This window comes from Phyllobates terribilis, unplaced genomic scaffold (assembly GCF_046119375.1).
Source record: "Phyllobates terribilis strain yellow unplaced genomic scaffold, ASM4611937v1 Scaffold_7__3_contigs__length_470593459, whole genome shotgun sequence".
Lineage (NCBI taxonomy): Eukaryota > Metazoa > Chordata > Amphibia > Anura > Dendrobatidae > Phyllobates > Phyllobates terribilis.
The window spans coordinates 21,151,993-21,173,745 of NW_027362767.1; the positions used below are offsets into that span (position 1 = coordinate 21,151,993).

Sequence of the window (21,753 nt, forward strand, 5' to 3'; positions counted from 1 at the left end):
GGATAGGCGGCATTCTCAGTGATGTCACCGCTGATCTCTGGTGATGGATAGGCGGCATTCTCAGTGATGTCACCGCTGATCTCTGGTGATGGATAGGAGGCATTCTCAGTGATGTCACTGCTGATCTATGGTGATGGATAGGCGGCATTCTCAGTGATGTCACCGCTGATCTCTAGTGATGGATAGGCGGCATTCTCAGTGATGTCACCGCTGATCTATGGTGATGGATAGGTGGAATTCTCAGTGATGTCACCGCTGATCTCTGGTGATGGATAGGCGGCATTCTCAGTGATGTCACTGCTGATCTATGGTGATGGATAGGCGGCATTCTCAGTGATGTCACCGCTGATCTCTAGTGATGGATAGGCGGCATTCTCAGTGATGTCACCGCTGATCTCTAGTGATGGATAGGCGGCATTCTCAGTGATGTCACCGCTGATCTATGGTGATGGATAGGTGGCATTCTCAGTGATGTCACCGCTGATCTCTGGTGATGGATAGGCGGCATTCTCAGTGATGTCACCGCTGATCTCTGGTGATGGATAGGCGGCATTCTCAGTGATGTCACCGCTGATCTCTAGTGATGGATAGGCGGCATTCTCAGTGATGTCACCGCTGATCTCTAGTGATGGATAGGCGGCATTCTCAGTGATGTCACCGCTGATCTCTAGTGATGGATAGGCGGCATTCTCAGTGATGTCACCGCTGATCTCTGGTGATGGATAGGCGGCATTCTCAGTGATGTCACCGCTGATCTCTGGTGATGGATAGGCGGCATTCTCAGTGATGTCACCGCTGATGGATAGGCGGCATTCTCAGTGATGTCACCGCTGATCTCTAGTGATGGATAGGCGGCATTCTCAGTGATGTCACCGCTGATCTCTGGTGATGGATAGGCGGCATTCTCAGTGATGTCACCGCTGATCTCTGGTGATGGATAGGCGGCATTCTCAGTGATGTCACCGCTGATCTCTGGTGATGGATAGGCGGCATTCTCAGTGATGTCACCGCTGATCTCTAGTGATGGATAGGTGGCATTCTCAGTGATGTCACCGTTGATCTCTAGTGATGGATAGGCGGCATTCTCAGTGATGTCACCGCTGATCTCTAGTGATGGATAGGCGGCATTCTCAGTGATGTCACCGCTGATGGATAGGCGGCATTCTCAGTGATGTCACCGCTGATCTCTAGTGATGGATAGGAGGCATTCTCAGTGATGTCACCGCTGATCTCTGGTGATGGATAGGCGGCATTCTCAGTGATGTCACCGCTGATCTCTAGTGATGGATAGGCGGCATTCTCAGTGATGTCACCGCTGATCTCTAGTGATGGATAGGCGGCATTCTCAGTGATGTCACCGCTGATCTCTAGTGATGGATAGGCAGCATTCTCAGTGATGTCACCGCTGATCTCTAGTGATGGATAGGCGGCATTCTCAGTGATGTCACCGCTGATCTCTAGTGATGGATAGGCGGCATTCTCAGTGATGTCACCGCTGATCTCTAGTGATGGATAGGCGGCATTCTCAGTGATGTCACCGCTGATCTCTAGTGATGGATAGGCGGCATTCTCAGTGATGTCACCGCTGATCTCTAGTGATGGATAGGCGGCATTCTCAGTGATGTCACCGCTGATCTCTAGTGATGGATAGGCGGCATTCTCAGTGATGTCACCGCTGATCTCTAGTGATGGATAGGCGGCATTCTCAGTGATGTCACCGCTGATCTCTGGTGATGGATAGGCGGCATTCTCAGTGATGTCACCGCTGATCTCTGGTGATGGATAGGCGGCATTCTCAGTGATGTCACCGCTGATCTCTAGTGATGGATAGGCGGCATTCTCAGTGATGTCACCGCTGATCTCTAGTGATGGATAGGCGGCATTCTCAGTGATGTCACCGCTGATCTCTAGTGATGGATAGGCGGCATTCTCAGTGATGTCACCGCTGATCTCTAGTGATGGATAGGCGGCATTCTCAGTGATGTCACCGCTGATCTCTGGTGATGGATAGGCGGCATTCTCAGTGATGTCACCGCTGATCTCTGGTGATGGATAGGCGGCATTCTCAGTGATGTCACCGCTGATCTCTGGTGATGGATAGGCGGCATTCTCAGTGATGTCACCGCTGATCTCTAGTGATGGATAGGTGGCATTCTCAGTGATGTCACCGTTGATCTCTAGTGATGGATAGGCGGCATTCTCAGTGATGTCACCGCTGATCTCTAGTGATGGATAGGCGGCATTCTCAGTGATGTCACCGCTGATGGATAGGCGGCATTCTCAGTGATGTCACCGCTGATCTCTAGTGATGGATAGGAGGCATTCTCAGTGATGTCACCGCTGATCTCTGGTGATGGATAGGCGGCATTCTCAGTGATGTCACCGCTGATCTCTAGTGATGGATAGGCGGCATTCTCAGTGATGTCACCGCTGATCTCTAGTGATGGATAGGCGGCATTCTCAGTGATGTCACCGCTGATCTCTAGTGATGGATAGGCGGCATTCTCAGTGATGTCACCGCTGATCTCTAGTGATGGATAGGAGGCATTCTCAGTGATGTCACCGCTGATCTCTGGTGATGGATAGGCGGCATTCTCAGTGATGTCACCGCTGATCTCTGGTGATGGATAGGAGGCATTCTCAGTGATGTCACCGCTGATCTCTAGTGATGGATAGGAGGCATTCTCAGTGATGTCACCGCTGATCTCTGGTGATGGATAGGTGGCGTTTCTGATGACAATGTTATTCCAGGCCCTATTACTACGTATTATCACAGCACTGATACACACAGCTCTTTATAGTCACCTTTTCTTTCTCCAGCCGTTTCACCTCCTCCTCCAATACTAGTCTCTTATTTTCTAGCTCCATCTCGTCTTTACTCTGTGGCATCGAGTCGCCGTCCATCTGTAAAATTAAATCCGATGCTCAATATTGAAGCAGACATCCCCCCCCATATAACATGTGGTGATCTGCACTTGCGGTTACCTGATCAGATGGAGACAATCTGTTCATTTCTTTTTCAGCATCTGAAAAGGGGAAAAAATGAAATAGCTCAAACTGCGTTAAAATGCCTGTGCCATGCTTTACACTGCAGCTCTGCTTGTTTGTGCTGCAATTAATCTAAACAAGAGGAGGTGCATTGTAAAGTGCAGCAGAGGGACGTAACAGCAGATGCCCTAAACAGGATGCAGAGGTACAGACTCCTTAATCCCACGCCTGGACAACCCCTGTACACATTGTGTGTATACCCGTTGAGATCTTACCATATAATGCTTCCTGTAAGCGCAGGACCTCCTGCTTCAGGTTAGTGACGTCTCCTGAGCCCCCCGCGCCCCCAGATTTCTGCAGCTCTGTGTAGTCAGACACCAGCTTCTCATAGTCCATAGACAAGACGCTCCTCTCATTTATCACCAGCTCCTTCTCAATCTGCAGGACACTCCTCTCCTCCTCGGAGGACGATGCCAGAGAACGTAGCTCGCTCACTTTCTGCTCCAGCTCCTGAATCTTGTGGGAGCATTCAGCATTTGCAGCTTCCAGGGAGAGAATGGTTTTCTGTAGTTCGAACACTTTGGAGTTGTCAGAGGTTCCTTCTGCCGCCCCTAAAATACCAAGGTGATATAGAAGGGGGTGAAAACCCGTCCTGTTCTTTGGAGTAAACAAAGAAGACGCTAAGAAACGTCTTTACATGGCTGCATCCATAGAATGAGCAGGAGAGTCATAAATACAATGCATTATATAATATTAGCTCCAGCCTTCAGTGTAAAGAATGGAGGTTGTTGTTTTGGTTTCCATGAAAACATCCCAGGTATACAGACAAAATGCAGACTGATGAGTAGCCGTCGTACTCCAGTGATAGATGGGTAGGATAACAGTGGTGTATTTAAACACCAAACAATCACAATATAATTTTTTTATATTAGTTTGCTATTTAAGCCTTTATACGTGCGAGGCCACTGACCAGTGTTCAGCTGCTCCTCCAGCTCCTCGATCCGCTCCTCATATTCTCCCAGCTCCTCTCGGTGCCGCCTTGTGATCTCCGCCAGTTTCTGCCGATGAGCATCTTGTAGCGCTGAGAGCTCGTGCTGATGATCGTCAATGTCTTGGCTCATCTTCTGCTTAAGATCCTGGCACCAAGGGAAATAAAAAGGTCATTGGCCGGAAAACATCACTGTCTGGTCCAGGGCTCAGCTACAAGAGGTGAGAAGCAGAAGGAACCCAATGCACGGCTGTGTCTACATCAGTACGGCCCCAGACACCGCCAGAGGTCCCCGGCGCCGCCTCCTTCTCCGGGGGGAGCCAGCGCACGGCGCCGCCTCCTTCTCCGGGGGGAGCCAGCGCACGGCGCCGCCTCCTTCTCCGGGGGGAGCCAGCGCACGGCGCCACCTCCTTCTCCGGGGGGAGCCAGCGCACGGCGCCGCCTCCTTCTCCAGGGGGAGCCAGCGCACGGCGCCGCCGCCGCCTCCTCCTTCTCCGAGGCAGCCAGCGCGCAGCACCGCCCCCTACTCCGGGGTCGTCCCCCGCACAGCACCGCCTTGCCTCATGGATCACCCTAGCACTGCTCCATCTCTCCTGGGGAGCCCGCGCCGCAGCCTCTTCAGGGGACACCCCTCCTTGCTCAGCATTAAGCAACATTAACAGGTAATTTCTTAATACTTTTGACTTGTGCACATTGGAATCAAAAAATGAAAACAACAAGTATCCACCAATTTTACCTTCACGGTACGTTGCAGCTCGCAGATCTCGCTGGTGTCAGCACTCTGGGAACCTTGAAGTTTTGAAGACTGAAAAGATAAATCAAATCATCAATAACCGATACGAGACGACCTCGTCTGTGAATATGATAATTCTTGTCATTGTCGGAATACTGAGCAAGTCCCGGAGGAGAAGGAATGTTACATCACTAAGGTCAATCCATTTTTATTAAGAATGCCCCCAATGATGAGCAAATTACTGATCAAATGGAGCCCCAGAGATCAGCTGTAATCCAGCTGGCGGCAATTATAAAAATCCTCCTACAGAAAAGTAATTGGTTACTTTCTATAAAAGGAACATTGCCAGCAGCAATAAAAGGGTTGTCCAGGACTTAGTCATTAACTATTCTTAGGACAGATCATTAATATCAGATTGATGGAGGACTAAAGTCTGGGCCAGCCAATCAGCTGTGTGCAGTAACAGCACAGCGCTATACACTGTAGTGGCTGTTCTTGGTACTGCAGCTCAGCTCTAATGAAGTGAATGTGACGTGAGTTGCAGTACAGGGAATGGCCACTACACAATTTATGGTGCTGTGCACTGTGTAGTTCCTGCTGGGCCTGCAATCAGCTAATCTGTGGGGTGATGTGTGTCAGACCCGCACCTGATATCCATGACCTATTCTAATGATAGGACATTAATATCCTCCTCTTTAATGTTTATAGGACAGCTCATGTGCACTACCCTACAATCGCTGCACAGAGACATGGGAAAAACACAGCAAGGTGGTGAAGTCCTGACAGCAACACGTGATTGACAGGGGCGGTGTAAACCAACAAACGCCCTGGAACGTCAGCTTCACTGTGATGCAGCAATGCAAAAATATAACTAAGTCAGTAGAAAAGAATAACCCTTTAATTCACACCAGAGCAATCTCTAAGCAAACAAACTAAACCTAATACTAACAGTGTGTGATATACAAATTGCACACTTCACATTGGCTAGCAGGGATGAATCCTAACAGTGTTTGCCAGGGCTGGAAGACCCCTCTAAGTCAGTGGGTCACCTCTGCCATGTGCTTCCAGTGAGACACCTCCGCCTTAAGCCTGGACACCTCACTGGATAACGTGTTGATTTCTTGCTGAGACCAGATAACGTCCCCAAAGTCCATATCGTCTCTTTGAAAGCTGGAGAGCGGCGGCTGAATGCTGGACATGAAGGCGGAAGAGTCGGCAGCTTGTAAAGAGACGCTGGAAAGTTGCGCAGTAACTTCATATTTCTGTATCTCATCCTGGACAGAGTTGAGCTTGGCCTTGAGATGGCTGATCTCCACCTAAGTGCAAGTAACACCACCCGTCACTGGTCTATGCCCAGCAGACATAGCAGCTGCTCACACGGCAAGGTCTCCATGTGAGGCCTACACCAGTATATAATCTAACATCCGGTTTAACACGAGACATTTAGCACAAGCCCCGCACCTCTTTCTGCTGCAGCCGGTTCCTGTAGTCCACAGATTGCTGCTTTACTTGTAGTTCAGCCGACTCCAGTTTGACTTCCAGTTCCGAACACAATTTCTTCAGCCTATCGTTCTGCAAATCAAGTAAAAGCAGAAGTGGTGATAGACGGCTATCAAAACCAGACACTCCTGAGGGATCAGACAGCGACAGCCCTTACCTCTGACTTTTGCAGAGCCTGGATACTCTCTATGTCCCGGGACATGTGCAGCTCCGCACCTCCCTCTATAACAAAGCACAAGGACATAATTATATTTACCATAATACTTCAGAGCTGCACTCACTATGCAGTCACAGAGTACATACATTACTGATCCTGAGTTACCTCCTGTATTATACTCCAGAGCTGCACTCATTATTCTGCTGGTGCAGTCACAGTGTACATACATTACTGATCCTGAGTTACATCCTGTATTATACTACAGAGCAGCACTCACTATTCTGCTGGTGCAGTCACTGTGTACATACATTACTGATCCTGAGTTACCTCCTGTATTATACTCCAGAGCTGCACTCACTATTCTGCTGGTGCAGTCACTGTGTACATACATTACTTATCCTGTATTATACTCCAGAGCTGCACTCAGCACCAGCGTACAAGAGAATGGTTCTATTCACTAAAAGCAAGCAGGGAATGAGACATGAAGTTTCAGAAACTCTCACAGGAGAAACAACTGCTTGAGGAAGAATTTTAATAAAGAGATTTAATTTAATTCCTGCGCCTCTCAGGATGGAAGCCAAGCGGCCAGTACAATGAGCACATTGTAGCGCTGAGACTGCTCTAATAACAGCATAAAATGGAAAGTTCAATCCACATCAAGGTAAAGGGAACAAGAGCAGAAATCTGCACAGTTCAGTCTTAAAGGGCCGGTATAATTACCCTGATCCTGCATATAATAAAAATTCTTGCAACTTTTTAAGACTTTGGACTTGAATTATCATTTTCAAAACCTCTGCTTCCTGCCCTGTCAGTGAAAATGATTTTATTTTTGCATTTTTACATCCAGACGCTAAAAAACGGAAGTGACCAAATACTACATTTGTGAGGCTCATAAAACTGTACTCAGTCCACACAATTCTCTGGGAGATAAACACATGAGCAGCACAAACCTCTCCCCTGTCCCTATAGTTTGTTATAATGTATCAGTCTGGAGTCCAGGACATTTATCTTAGAGCAGGGATGTCAAACACACAGAGGGCCAAAATAAAAGTCTTGGACAAAGTCACGGGCCAACCAGTATACAAAATAACGGGCCCCGCAAGCTGCCCTCCGCACGGTATAACGGGCCCCGCACACTGCCCTCCGCACGGAATAACGGGCCCCGCACACTGCCCTGCGCACGGAATAACGGGCCCCGCACACTGTATAACGGGCCCCGCACACGGATTAACGGGCCCCGCACACTGCCCTGCGCACGGATTAACGGGCCCCGCACACTGCCCTGCGCACGGATTAACGGGCCCCGCACACTGCCCTGCGCACGGATTAACGGGCCCCGCACACTGCCCTGCGCACGGATTAACGGGCCCCGCACACTGCCCTGCGCACGGATTAACGGGCCCCGCACACTGCCCTGCGCACGGATTAACGGGCCCCGCACACTGCCCTGCGCACGGATTAACGGGCCCCGCACACTGCCCTGCGCACGGATTAACGGGCCCCGCACACTGCCCTGCGCACGGATTAACGGGCCCCGCACACTGCCCTGCGCACGGATTAACGGGCCCCGCACACTGCCCTGCGCACGGATTAACGGGCCCCGCACACTGCCCTGCGCACGGATTAACGGGCCCCGCACACTGCCCTGCGCACGGTATAACGGGCCCCGCACACTGCCCTGCGCACGGATTAACGGGCCCCGCACACTGCCCTGCGCACGGATTAACGGGCCCCGCACACTGCCCTGCGCACGGTATAACGGGCCCCGCACACTGCCCTGCGCACGGTATAACGGGCCCCGCACACTGCCCTGCGCACGGTATAACGGGCCCCGCACACTGCCCTGCGCACGGTATAACGGGCCCCGCACACTGCCCTGCGCACGGTATAACGGGCCCCGCACACTGCCCTGCGCACGGTATAACGGGCCCCGCACACTGCCCTGCGCACGGTATAACGGGCCCCGCACACTGCCCTGCGCACGGTATAACGGGCCCCGCACACTGCCCTGCGCACGGTATAACGGGCCCCGCACACTGCCCTGCGCACGGTATAACGGGCCCCGCACACTGCCCTGCGCACGGTATAACGGGCCCCGCACACTGCCCTGCGCACGGTATAACGGGCCCCGCACACTGCCCTGCGCACGGTATAACGGGCCCCGCACACTGCCCTGCGCACGGTATAACGGGCCCCGCACACTGCCCTGCGCACGGTATAACGGGCCCCGCACACTGCCCTGCGCACGGTATAACGGGCCCCGCACACTGCCCTGCGCACGGTATAACGGGCCCCGCACACTGCCCACCGCACGGTATAACGGGCCCCGCACACTGCCCACCGCACGGTATAACGGGCCCCGCACACTGCCCACCGCACGGTATAACGGGCCCCGCACACTGCCCACCGCACGGTATAACGGGCCCCGCACACTGCCCACCGCACGGTATAACGGGCCCCGCACACTGCCCACCGCACGGTATAACGGGCCCCGCACACTGCCCACCGCACGGTATAACGGGCCCCGCACACTGCCCACCGCACGGTATAACGGGCCCCGCACACTGCCCACCGCACGGTATAACGGGCCCCGCACACTGCCCACCGCACGGTATAACGGGCCCCGCACACTGCCCACCGCACGGTATAACGGGCCCCGCACACTGCCCACCGCACGGTATAACGGGCCCCGCACACTGCCCACCGCACGGTATAACGGGCCCCGCACACTGCCCACCGCACGGTATAACGGGCCCCGCACACTGCCCACCGCACGGTATAACGGGCCCCGCACACTGCCCACCGCACGGTATAACGGGCCCCGCACACTGCCCACCGCACGGTATAACGGGCCCCGCACACTGCCCACCGCACGGTATAACGGGCCCCGCACACTGCCCACCGCACGGTATAACGGGCCCCGCACACTGCCCACCGCACGGTATAACGGGCCCCGCACACTGCCCACCGCACGGTATAACGGGCCCCGCACACTGCCCACCGCACGGTATAACGGGCCCCGCACACTGCCCACCGCACGGTATAACGGGCCCCGCACACTGCCCACCGCACGGTATAACGGGCCCCGCACACTGCCCACCGCACGGTATAACGGGCCCCGCACACTGCCCACCGCACGGTATAACGGGCCCCGCACACTGCCCACCGCACGGTATAACGGGCCCCGCACACTGCCCACCGCACGGTATAACGGGCCCCGCACACTGCCCACCGCACGGTATAACGGGCCCCGCACACTGCCCACCGCACGGTATAACGGGCCCCGCACACTGCCCACCGCACGGTATAACGGGCCCCGCACACTGCCCACCGCACGGTATAACGGGCCCCGCACACTGCCCACCGCACGGTATAACGGGCCCCGCACACTGCCCACCGCACGGTATAACGGGCCCCGCACACTGCCCACCGCACGGTATAACGGGCCCCGCACACTGCCCACCGCACGGTATAACGGGCCCCGCACACTGCCCACCGCACGGTATAACGGGCCCCGCACACTGCCCACCGCACGGTATAACGGGCCCCGCACACTGCCCACCGCACGGTATAACGGGCCCCGCACACTGCCCACCGCACGGTATAACGGGCCCCGCACACTGCCCACCGCACGGTATAACGGGCCCCGCACACTGCCCACCGCACGGTATAACGGGCCCCGCACACTGCCCACCGCACGGTATAACGGGCCCCGCACACTGCCCACCGCACGGTATAACGGGCCCCGCACACTGCCCACCGCACGGTATAACGGGCCCCGCACACTGCCCACCGCACGGTATAACGGGCCCCGCACACTGCCCACCGCACGGTATAACGGGCCCCGCACACTGCCCACCGCACGGTATAACGGGCCCCGCACACTGCCCACCGCACGGTATAACGGGCCCCGCACACTGCCCACCGCACGGTATAACGGGCCCCGCACACTGCCCACCGCACGGTATAACGGGCCCCGCACACTGCCCACCGCACGGTATAACGGGCCCCGCACACTGCCCACCGCACGGTATAACGGGCCCCGCACACTGCCCACCGCACGGTATAACGGGCCCCGCACACTGCCCACCGCACGGTATAACGGGCCCCGCACACTGCCCACCGCACGGTATAACGGGCCCCGCACACTGCCCACCGCACGGTATAACGGGCCCCGCACACTGCCCACCGCACGGTATAACGGGCCCCGCACACTGCCCACCGCACGGTATAACGGGCCCCGCACACTGCCCACCGCACGGTATAACGGGCCCCGCACACTGCCCACCGCACGGTATAACGGGCCCCGCACACTGCCCACCGCACGGTATAACGGGCCCCGCACACTGCCCACCGCACGGTATAACGGGCCCCGCACACTGCCCACCGCACGGTATAACGGGCCCCGCACACTGCCCACCGCACGGTATAACGGGCCCCGCACACTGCCCACCGCACGGTATAACGGGCCCCGCACACCGCACGGTATAACGGGCCCCGCACACCGCACGGTATAACGGGCCCCGCACACCGCACGGTATAACGGGCCCCGCACACCGCACGGTATAACGGGCCCCGCACACTGCCCACCGCACGGTATAACGGGCCCCGCACACTGCCCACCGCACGGTATAACGGGCCCCGCACACTGCCCACCGCACGGTATAACGGGCCCCGCACACTGCCCACCGCACGGTATAACGGGCCCCGCACACTGCCCACCGCACGGTATAACGGGCCCCGCACACTGCCCACCGCACGGTATAACGGGCCCCGCACACTGCCCACCGCACGGTATAACGGGCCCCGCACACTGCCCACCGCACGGTATAACGGGCCCCGCACACTGCCCACCGCACGGTATAACGGGCCCCGCACACTGCCCTCCGCACGGAATAACGGGCCCCGCACACTGCCCTCCGCACGGAATAACGGGCCCCGCACACTGCCCTCCGCACGGAATAACGGGCCCCGCACACTGTATAACGGGCCCCGCACACTGCCCACCGCACGGTATAACGGGCCCCGCACACTGCCCTCCGCACGGAATAACGGGCCCCGCACACTGCCCTCCGCACGGAATAACGGGCCCCGCACACTGCCCTCCGCACGGAATAACGGGCCCCGCACACTGTATAACGGGCCCCGCACACTGCCCTGCGCACGGAATAACGGGCCCCGCACACTGCCCTCCGCACGGTATAACGGGCCCCGCACACTGCCCTCCGCACGGAATAACGGGCCCCGCACACTGCCCTCCGCACGGAATAACGGGCCCCGCACACTGCCCTCCGCACGGAATAACGGGCCCCGCACACTGCCCTCCGCACGGAATAACGGGCCCCGCACACTGCCCTCCGCACGGAATAACGGGCCCCGCACACTGCCCTCCGCACGGAATAACGGGCCCCGCACACTGCCCTCCGCACGGAATAACGGGCCCCGCACACTGCCCTCCGCACGGAATAACGGGCCCCGCACACTGCCCTGCGCACGGAATAACGGGCCCCGCACACTGCCCTGCGCACGGTATAACGGGCCCCGCACACTGCCCTGCGCACGGTATAACGGGCCCCGCACACGGTATAACGGGCCCCGCACACTGCCCTGCGCACGGTATAACGGGCCCCGCACACTGCCCTGCGCACGGTATAACGGGCCCCGCACACTGCCCTGCGCACGGTATAACGGGCCCCGCACACTGCCCTGCGCACGGTATAACGGGCCCCGCACACTGCCCTGCGCACGGTATAACGGGCCCCGCACACTGCCCTGCGCACGGTATAACGGGCCCCGCACACTGCCCTGCGCACGGTATAACGGGCCCCGCACACTGCCCTGCGCACGGTATAACGGGCCCCGCACACTGCCCTGCGCACGGTATAACGGGCCCCGCACACTGCCCTGCGCACGGTATAACGGGCCCCGCACACTGTATAACGGGCCCCGCACACTGCCCTGCGCACGGTATAACGGGCCCCGCACACTGCCCAGCGCACGGTATAACGGGCCCCGCACACTGCCCACCGCACGGTATAACGGGCCCCGCACACTGCCCACCGCACGGTATAACGGGCCCCGCACACTGCCCACCGCACGGTATAACGGGCCCCGCACACTGCCCACCGCACGGTATAACGGGCCCCGCACACTGCCCACCGCACGGTATAACGGGCCCCGCACACTGCCCACCGCACGGTATAACGGGCCCCGCACACTGCCCACCGCACGGTATAACGGGCCCCGCACACTGCCCACCGCACGGTATAACGGGCCCCGCACACTGCCCACCGCACGGTATAACGGGCCCCGCACACTGCCCACCGCACGGTATAACGGGCCCCGCACACTGCCCACCGCACGGTATAAAGGGCCCCGCACACTGCCCACCGCACGGTATAACGGGCCCCGCACACTGCCCACCGCACGGTATAACGGGCCCCGCACACTGCCCACCGCACGGTATAACGGGCCCCGCACACTGCCCACCGCACGGTATAACGGGCCCCGCACACTGCCCACCGCACGGTATAACGGGCCCCGCACACTGCCCACCGCACGGTATAACGGGCCCCGCACACTGCCCACCGCACGGTATAACGGGCCCCGCACACTGCCCACCGCACGGTATAACGGGCCCCGCACACTGCCCACCGCACGGTATAACGGGCCCCGCACACTGCCCACCGCACGGTATAACGGGCCCCGCACACTGCCCACCGCACGGTATAACGGGCCCCGCACACTGCCCACCGCACGGTATAACGGGCCCCGCACACTGCCCACCGCACGGTATAACGGGCCCCGCACACTGCCCTCCGCACGGAATAACGGGCCCCGCACACTGTATAACGGGCCCCGCACACTGCCCTGCGCACGGAATAACGGGCCCCGCACACTGCCCTGCGCACGGTATAACGGGCCCCGCACACTGCCCTCCGCACGGAATAACGGGCCCCGCACACTGCCCTCCGCACGGAATAACGGGCCCCGCACACTGCCCTCCGCACGGAATAACGGGCCCCGCACACTGCCCTCCGCACGGAATAACGGGCCCCGCACACTGCCCTCCGCACGGAATAACGGGCCCCGCACACTGCCCTCCGCACGGAATAACGGGCCCCGCACACTGCCCTCCGCACGGAATAACGGGCCCCGCACACTGCCCTCCGCACGGAATAACGGGCCCCGCACACTGCCCTCCGCACGGAATAACGGGCCCCGCACACTGCCCTCCGCACGGAATAACGGGCCCCGCACACTGCCCTCCGCACGGAATAACGGGCCCCGCACACTGCCCTGCGCACGGAATAACGGGCCCCGCACACTGCCCTCCGCACGGAATAACGGGCCCCGCACACTGCCCTGCGCACGGAATAACGGGCCCCGCACACTGCCCTGCGCACGGTATAACGGGCCCCGCACACTGCCCTGCGCACGGTATAACGGGCCCCGCACACTGCCCTGCGCACGGTATAACGGGCCCCGCACACTGCCCTGCGCACGGTATAACGGGCCCCGCACACTGCCCTGCGCACGGTATAACGGGCCCCGCACACTGCCCTGCGCACGGTATAACGGGCCCCGCACACTGCCCTGCGCACGGTATAACGGGCCCCGCACACTGCCCTGCGCACGGTATAACGGGCCCCGCACACTGCCCTGCGCACGGTATAACGGGCCCCGCACACTGTATAACGGGCCCCGCACACTGCCCTGCGCACGGTATAACGGGCCCCGCACACTGCCCAGAGCACGGTATAACGGGCCCCGCACACTGCCCAGAGCACGGTATAACGGGCCCCGCACACTGCCCTGCGCACGGTATAACGGGCCCTGCGCACGGTATAACGGGCCCCGCACACTGCCCTGCGCACGGTATAACGGGCCCCGCACACTGCCCTGCGCACGGTATAACGGGCCCCGCACACTGCCCTGCGCACGGTATAACGGGCCCCGCACACTGCCCACCGCACGGTATAACGGGCCCCGCACACTGCCCACCGCACGGTATAACGGGCCCCGCACAGTGCCCTCCGCACGGTATAACGGGCCCCGCACAGTGCCCTCCGCACGGTATAACGGGCCCCGCACAGTGCCCTCCGCACGGTATAACGGGCCCCGCACAGTGCCCTCCGCACGGTATAACGGGCCCCGCACAGTGCCCTCCGCACGGTATAACGGGCCCCGCACAGTGCCCTCCGCACGGTATAACGGGCCCCGCACAGTGCCCTCCGCACGATATAACGGGCCCCGCACAGTGCCCTCCGCACGGTATAACGGGCCCCGCACAGTGCCCTCCGCACGGTATAACGGGCCCCGCACAGTATAACGGGCCCCGCACAGTGCCCTCCGCACGGTGTAACGGGCCCCGCACAGTGCCCTCCGCACGGTGTAACGGGCCCCGCACAGTGCCCTCCGCACGGTATAACGGGCCCCGCACAGTGCCCTCCGCACGGTATAACGGGCCCCGCACAGTGCCCTCCGCACGGTATAACGGGCCCCGCACAGTGCCCTCCGCACGGTATAACGGGCCCCGCACAGTGCCCTCCGCACGGTATAACGGGCCCCGCACAGTGCCCTCCGCACGGTATAACGGGCCCCGCACAGTGCCCTCCGCACGGTATAACGGGCCCCGCACAGTGCCCTCCGCACGGTATAACGGGCCCCGCACAGTGCCCTCCGCACGGTATAACGGGCCCCGCACAGTGCCCTCCGCACGGTATAACGGGCCCCGCACAGTGCTCCACACGGTGTAACGGGCCCCGCACAGTGCTCCACACGGTGTAACGGGCCCCGCACAGTGCTCCACACGGTGTAACGGGCCCCACACAGTGCTCCACACGGTGTAACGGGCCCCACACAGTGCTCCACACGGTGTAACGGGCCCCACACAGTGCTCCACACGGTGTAACGGGCCCCACACATTGCTCCACACGGTGTAACGGGCCCCACACAGTGCTCCACACGGTGTAACGGGCCCCACACAGTGCTCCACACGGTGTAACGGGCCCCACACAGTGCTCCACACGGTGTAACGGGCCCCACACAGTGCTCCACACGGTGTAACGGGCCCCACACAGTGCTCCACACGGTGTAACGGGCCCCACACAGTGCTCCACACGGTGTAACGGGCCCCACACAGTGCTCCACACGGTGTAACGGGCCCCACACAGTGCTCCACACGGTGTAACGGGCCCCACACAGTGCTCCACACGGTGTAACGGGCCCCACACAGTGCTCCACACGGTGTAACGGGCCCCACACAGTGCTCCACACGGTGTAACGGGCCCCACACAGTGCTCCACACGGTGTAACGGGCCCCACACAGTGCTCCATACGGTGTAACGGGCCCCACACAGTGCTCCATACGGTGTAACGGGCCCCACACAGTGCTCCATACGGTGTAACGGGCCCCACACAGTGCTCCATACGGTGTAACGGGCCCCACACAGTGCTCCATACGGTGTAACGGGCCCCACACAGTGCTCCATACGGTGTAACGGGCCCCACACAGTGCTCCATACGGTGTAACGGGCCCCACACAGTGCTCCATACGGTGTAACGGGCCCCACACAGTGCTCCATACGGTGTAACGGGCCCCACACAGTGCTCCATACGGTGTAACGGGCCCCACACAGTGCTCCATACGGTGTAACGGGCCCCACACAGTGCTCCATACGGTATAATGGGCCCCACATAGTGCTCCATACAGTATAATGGGCCCCACATAGTCCTCCATACAGTATAATGGGCCCCACACAGTGCTCCATACAGTATAATGGGCCCCACATAAGGGTGGTGGTTCTGGTATCAGGGGCCAAATATAATCACCCTTCGGGCCAGAGTTTGACATGTACAGTACAGACCAAAAGTTTGGACACACTTTCTCATTTAAAGATTTTTCATTATTTTCATGACTATGAAAATTGTACATTCACACTGAAGGCATCAAAACTATGAATTAACACATGTGGAATTATATACTTAACAAAAAAGTGTGAAACAACTGAAAATATGTCTTATATTCTAGGTTCTTCACAGTAGCCACTTTTTGCTTTGATGACTGCTTTGCACACTCTTGGCATTCTCTTGATGAGCTTCAAGAGGTAGTCACCGGAAATGGTCTTCCAACCATCTTGAAGGAGTTCCCAGAGATGCTTAGCACTTGTTGGCCCTTTTGCCTTCACTCTGCGGTCCAGCTCACCCCAAACCATCTCGATTGGGTTCAGGTCTGGTGACCGTGGAGGCCAGGTCATCTGGCGTAGCACCCCATCACTCTCCTTCTTGGTCAAATAGCCCTTACACAGCCTGGAGGTGTGTTTGAGGTCATTGTCCTGTCGAAAAATAAATGATGGTCCAACTAAACGCAAACCGGATGGAATAGCATGCTGCTGCAAGATGCTGTGGTTGCCATGCTGGCTCAGTATGCCTTCAATTTTGAATAAATCCCCAACAGTGTCACCAGCAAAGCCCCCCCACACCATCACACCTCCTCCTCCATGCTTCACGGTGGGAACCAGGCATGTAGAGTCCATCCGTTCACCTTTTCTGCGTCGCACAAAGACACGGTGGTTGGAACCAAAGATCTCAAATTTGGACTCATCAGACCAAAGCACAGATTTCCACTGGTCTAATGTCCATTCCTTGTGTTCTTTAGCCCAAACAAGTCTCTTCTGCTTGTTGCCTGTCCTTAGCAGTGGTTTCCTAGCAGCTATTTTACCATGAAGGCCTGCTGCACAAAGTCTCCTCTTAACAGTTGTTGTAGAGATGTGTCTGCTGCTAGAACTCTGTGTGGCATTGACCTGGTCTCTAATCTGAGCTGCTGTTAACCTGCGATTTCTGAGGCTGGTGACTCGGATAAACTTATCCTCAGAAGCAGAGGTGACTCTTGGTCTTCCTTTCCTGGGGCGGTCCTCATGGGAGCCAGTTTCTTTGTAGTGCTTGATGGTTTTTGCAACTGCACTTGGGGACACTTTCAGAGTTTTCCCAATTTTTTGGACCGACTGACCTTCATTTCTTAAAGTAATGATGGGCACTCGTTTTTCTTTACTTAGCTGCTTTTTTTCTTGCCATAATACAAATTCTAACAGTCTATTCAGTAGGACTATCAGCTGTGTATCCACCAGACTTCTGCACAACACAACTGATGGTCCCAACCCCATTTATAAGGCAAGAAATCCCACTTATTAAACCTGACAGGGCACACCTGTGAAGTGAAAACCATTTCCAGTGACTACCTCTTGAAGCTCATCAAGAGAATGCCAAGAGTGTGCAAAGCAGTCATCAAAGCAAAAGGTGGCTACTTTGAAGAACCTAGAATATAAGACATATTTTCAGTGGTTTCACACTTTTTTGTTAAGTATATAATTCCACATGTGTTAATTCATAGTTTTGATGCCTTCAGTGTGAATGTACAATTTTCATAGTCATGAAAATACAGAAAAATCTTTAAATGAGAAGGTGTGTCCAAACTTTTGGTCTGTACTGTATGTCTAAGAGAATTCTCTACACTGGGACATAACAGAAAAGAACTAAATGTCACCAAGGATTGTATCATAGTGAAAGGTGATCAGACGCTGTGACAAACCAACCCTGGTGCTGCATCCTGTCTGCTCAACCTATCAATTCAGTCCATGTAGTGACTGCACTAGCAGAATAGTGAGTGCAGCTCTGGAGTATAATACAGAATGTAACTCAGGATCAGTAATGTAATGTATGTACACAGTGACTGCACCAGCAGAATAGTGAGTGCAGCTCTGGAGTATAATACAGGATGTAACTCAGGATCAGTAATGTAATGTATGTACACTGACTGCACCAGCAGAATAGTGAGTGCAGCTCTGGAGTATAATACAGGATGTAACTCAGGATCAGTAATGTATGTAAACAGTGACTGCACCAGCAGAATAATGAGTGCAGCTCTCGAATATAATTCTGGGGGTTACTCAGGATGGCCAAGTTAAATAAGTTTTTCAGCATCTAGAAAAAAAAAAAAAAAAGGCCAAAACAGCTGTGGGCGCAGTCTCGCAGGTGGACCTCTCTGGCCGCTTTTTCTGGGGGCGCAGTCTCCTCGGTGGCTCTCTCAGGCCACTTTTTCTGGGGGCGAAGTCTCCTCGGTGGCTCTCTCAGGCCACTTTTTCTGGGGGCGAAGTCTCCTCGGTGGCTCTCTCAGGCCGCTTTTTCTGGGGGCGCAGTCTCCTCGGTGGCTCTCTCAGGCCGCTTTTTCTGGGGGTGCAGTCTCCCCGGTGGCTCGCTCTGGCCGCTCTGACTAGGGGCGCAGTCCCCCGGTGCCACAGTCTCCCCAGTGGCTCTTTTTGGCGGCTCCCTCTGGGGGCGCAGCCTCCCCCCGCAGCTCCCTCTGGCCGCTCTCTCTGGGGGTGCATCTCTCTGGGAGTGCAGTCTCCCCCCGTGGCTCTCTCTGGGGGTGCAGTCTCCCCGGTGGCTCTCTTTGGCGGCTCCCTCTGGGGGCGCAGCCTCCAACCGTGGCTCTCTCTGGGGGCGCAGTCTCCTCGGTGGATCAGTCTCCCCGGTGGCTCTCTCTGGCCGCTCTGACTGGGGGCACAGTCCCCCGGTGCCACAGTCTCCCCAGTGGTTCTCTTTGGCGGCTCCCTCTGGGGGCGCAGCCTCCCCCCGCAGCTCCCTCTGGCCGCTCTCTCTGGGGGCGCAGTCTCCCCGGTGGCTCTCTCTGGCCACTCTGACTGGGAGCGCAGTCCCCCGGTGCCACAGTCTCCCCAGTGGCTCTCTTTGGCGGCTCCCTCTGGGGGCGCAGCCTCCCCCCGCAGCTCCCTCTGGCCGCTCTCTCTGGGGGTGCATCTCTCTGGGAGTGCAGTCTCCCCCCGTGGCTCTCTCTGGGGGTGCAATCTCCCCGGTGGCTCTCTTTGGTGGCTCCCTCTGGGGGCGCAGCCTCCACCCGTGGCTCTCTCTGGGGGCGCAGTCTCCTCGGTGGATCAGTCTCCCCGGTGGCTCTCTCTGGCTGCTCTGACTGGGGGCACAGTCCCCCGGTGCCACAGTCTCCCCAGTGGTTCTCTTTGGCGGCTCCCTCTGGGGGCGCAGCCTCCCCCCGCAGCTCCCTCTAGCCGCTCTCTCTGGGGGTGCAGCCCCCCCATGGCTCTCCCTGTCCGCTCTCTCTGGAGGCGCAGTCTCCCCGGTGGCTCTCTCTGGCCACTCTGACTGGGAGCGCAGTCCCCCGGTGCCACAATGTCCCCAGTGGCTCTCCTTGGCGGCTCCCTCTGGGGGCGCAGCCTCCCCCCGCAGCTCCCTCTGGCCGCTCTCTCTGGGGGTACATCTCTCTGGGAGTGCAGCCCCCCCCGTGGCGCTCTCTGGGAGCGCAGTCTCCCCGGTGGCTCTCCCTGTCCGCTCTCTCTGGAGGCACAGTCCCCCCCGTGGCTCTCTCTGGAGGCACAGTCTCCCCAGTGGATCAGTCCCCCCCGTGGCTCTCTCTGGGGGCACAGTCTCCCCGGTGGCTCTCTCTGGCCACTCTGACTGGGGGCGCAGTCCCCCGGTGCCACAGTGTCCCCAGTGGCTCTCTTTGGCGGCTCCCTCTGGGGGCGCAGCCTCCCCCCGCAGCTCCCTCTGGCCGCTCTCTCCGGTGGCGCAGTCTCCCCAGTGGATCAGCCCCCCCGTGGCTCTCTCTGGAGGCACAGTCTCCCCAGTGGATCAGCCCCCCCGTGGCTCTCTCTGGAGGCACAGTCTCCCCAGTGGATCAGTCCCCCCCGTGGCTCTCTCTTGGGGCGCAGTCTGTCTGGCCGCTCTCTCAGGGGTCACCATTCTCTTACCGGGCGGCTGTTGCTGCTCCTCCGCCCCCTCCAGTAACATGTCCTTGGTGAAGTTGGAGATCTGTCCACTGAGGGAGGACAGGCTGCCGCCCACCTGTCCAAGGGACTGGCCCAGGCCGGAACCCAGACCCCCGAACCAGGAAGCCATGGCGGCAGGAGAACGGAGACCCTCGAAAATCCCCGGCACAGCCGGAAACTCACACCGAGCGCAAAGCGTGTGGACACCCGGCCCGGAGCTCAGCGTCACCGCCGCATGTCCCGACTACAGCTCCGAACCGAGCTCCGCCAACACGACGGCAGCCATAACACACGGCTCTATGGTCAGACCGGAGCGACGTGTCCACAGCGCAGGGCATGCCGGGACAGCGAAGGTCCTCCAACCGAGGGGGCGGGGCCACTGCAGGAATACGACACGTGATGAGATGAGCTACACCAACATAACACAGGATAGGATTAGATACACGGCTCAGCAGACAGTATAACACAGGATAGGATTAGATACACGGCTCAGCAGACAGTATCACACAGGAGAGGATTAGATACACGGCTCAGCAGACAGTATCACACAGGATAGGATTAGATACACGGCTCAGCAGACAGTATCACACAGGATAGGATTAGATACACGGCTCAGCAGACAGTATCACACAGGATAGGATTAGATACACGGCTCAGCAGACAGTATCACACAGGATAGGATTAGATACACGGCTCAGCAGACAGTATCACACAGGATAGGATTAGATACACAGCTCAGCAGACAGTATCACACAGGATAGGATTAGATACACGGCTCAGCAGACAGTATCACACAGGATAGCATTAGATACATGGCTCAGCAGACAGTATCACACAGGATAGGATTAGATACACGGCTCAGCAGACAGTATCACAGAGGATAGGATTAGATACACGGCTCAGCAGACAGTATCACACAGGATAGGATTAGATACACGGCTCAGCAGACAGTATCACACAGGATAGGATTAGATACACGGCTCAGCAGGCAGTATCACACAGGATAGGATTAGATACACGGCTCAGCAGACAGTATCACACAGGATAGGATTAGATACACGGCTCAGCAGACAGTATCACACAGGATAGGATTAGATACAGGGCTCAGCAGACAGTATCACACAGGATAGGATTAGATACACGGCTCAGCAGACAGTATCACACAGGATAGGATTAGTTACACGGCTCAGCTGGCAGTATCACACAGGATAGGATTAGATACACGGCTCAGCAGACAGTATCACACAGAATAGGATTAGATACACGGCTCAGCAGACAGTATCACACAGGATAGGATTAGATACACGGCTCAGCAGACAGTATCACACAGTATAGGATTAGATACACGGCTCAGCAGGCAGCATCACACTGGATAGGATTAGATACAGCAGCTCATCAGACAGTATCACACAGGATAGGATTAGATACACGCTCAGCAGACAGTATCACACAGGATAGGATTAGATACACGGCTCAGCAGACAGTATCACACAGGATAGGATTAGATACACGGCTCAGCAGACAGTATCACACAGGATAGGATTAGATACACGGCTCAGCAGACAGTATCACACAGGATAGGATCAGATAC

The 21,753-nt window shown here is 57.8% G+C and overlaps 1 protein-coding gene across 1 annotated transcript in view; it reads right to left on the reverse strand.

Annotated features, from left to right (window-relative positions):
• Window positions 1–20,505, reverse strand: part of TRIP11 (thyroid hormone receptor interactor 11) — a 42,748-nt gene extending 22,243 nt beyond the window's left edge. Inside the window, exons 1-9 of the mRNA XM_073638248.1 lie at window positions 20,145–20,505; window positions 6,367–6,431; window positions 6,171–6,281; window positions 5,759–6,025; window positions 4,713–4,781; window positions 3,959–4,124; window positions 3,264–3,599; window positions 2,986–3,026; window positions 2,806–2,904 (exon numbers count right to left, since the gene is read on the reverse strand). Of these exons, the coding sequence (XP_073494349.1) occupies window positions 2,806–2,904; window positions 2,986–3,026; window positions 3,264–3,599; window positions 3,959–4,124; window positions 4,713–4,781; window positions 5,759–6,025; window positions 6,171–6,281; window positions 6,367–6,431; window positions 20,145–20,292 (1,302 nt within the window). The 5' untranslated portion in view covers window positions 20,293–20,505. The remainder of the gene's footprint in view (window positions 1–2,805; window positions 2,905–2,985; window positions 3,027–3,263; window positions 3,600–3,958; window positions 4,125–4,712; window positions 4,782–5,758; window positions 6,026–6,170; window positions 6,282–6,366; window positions 6,432–20,144) is intronic.
• Window positions 20,506–21,753: the final 1,248 nt, after the last annotated feature.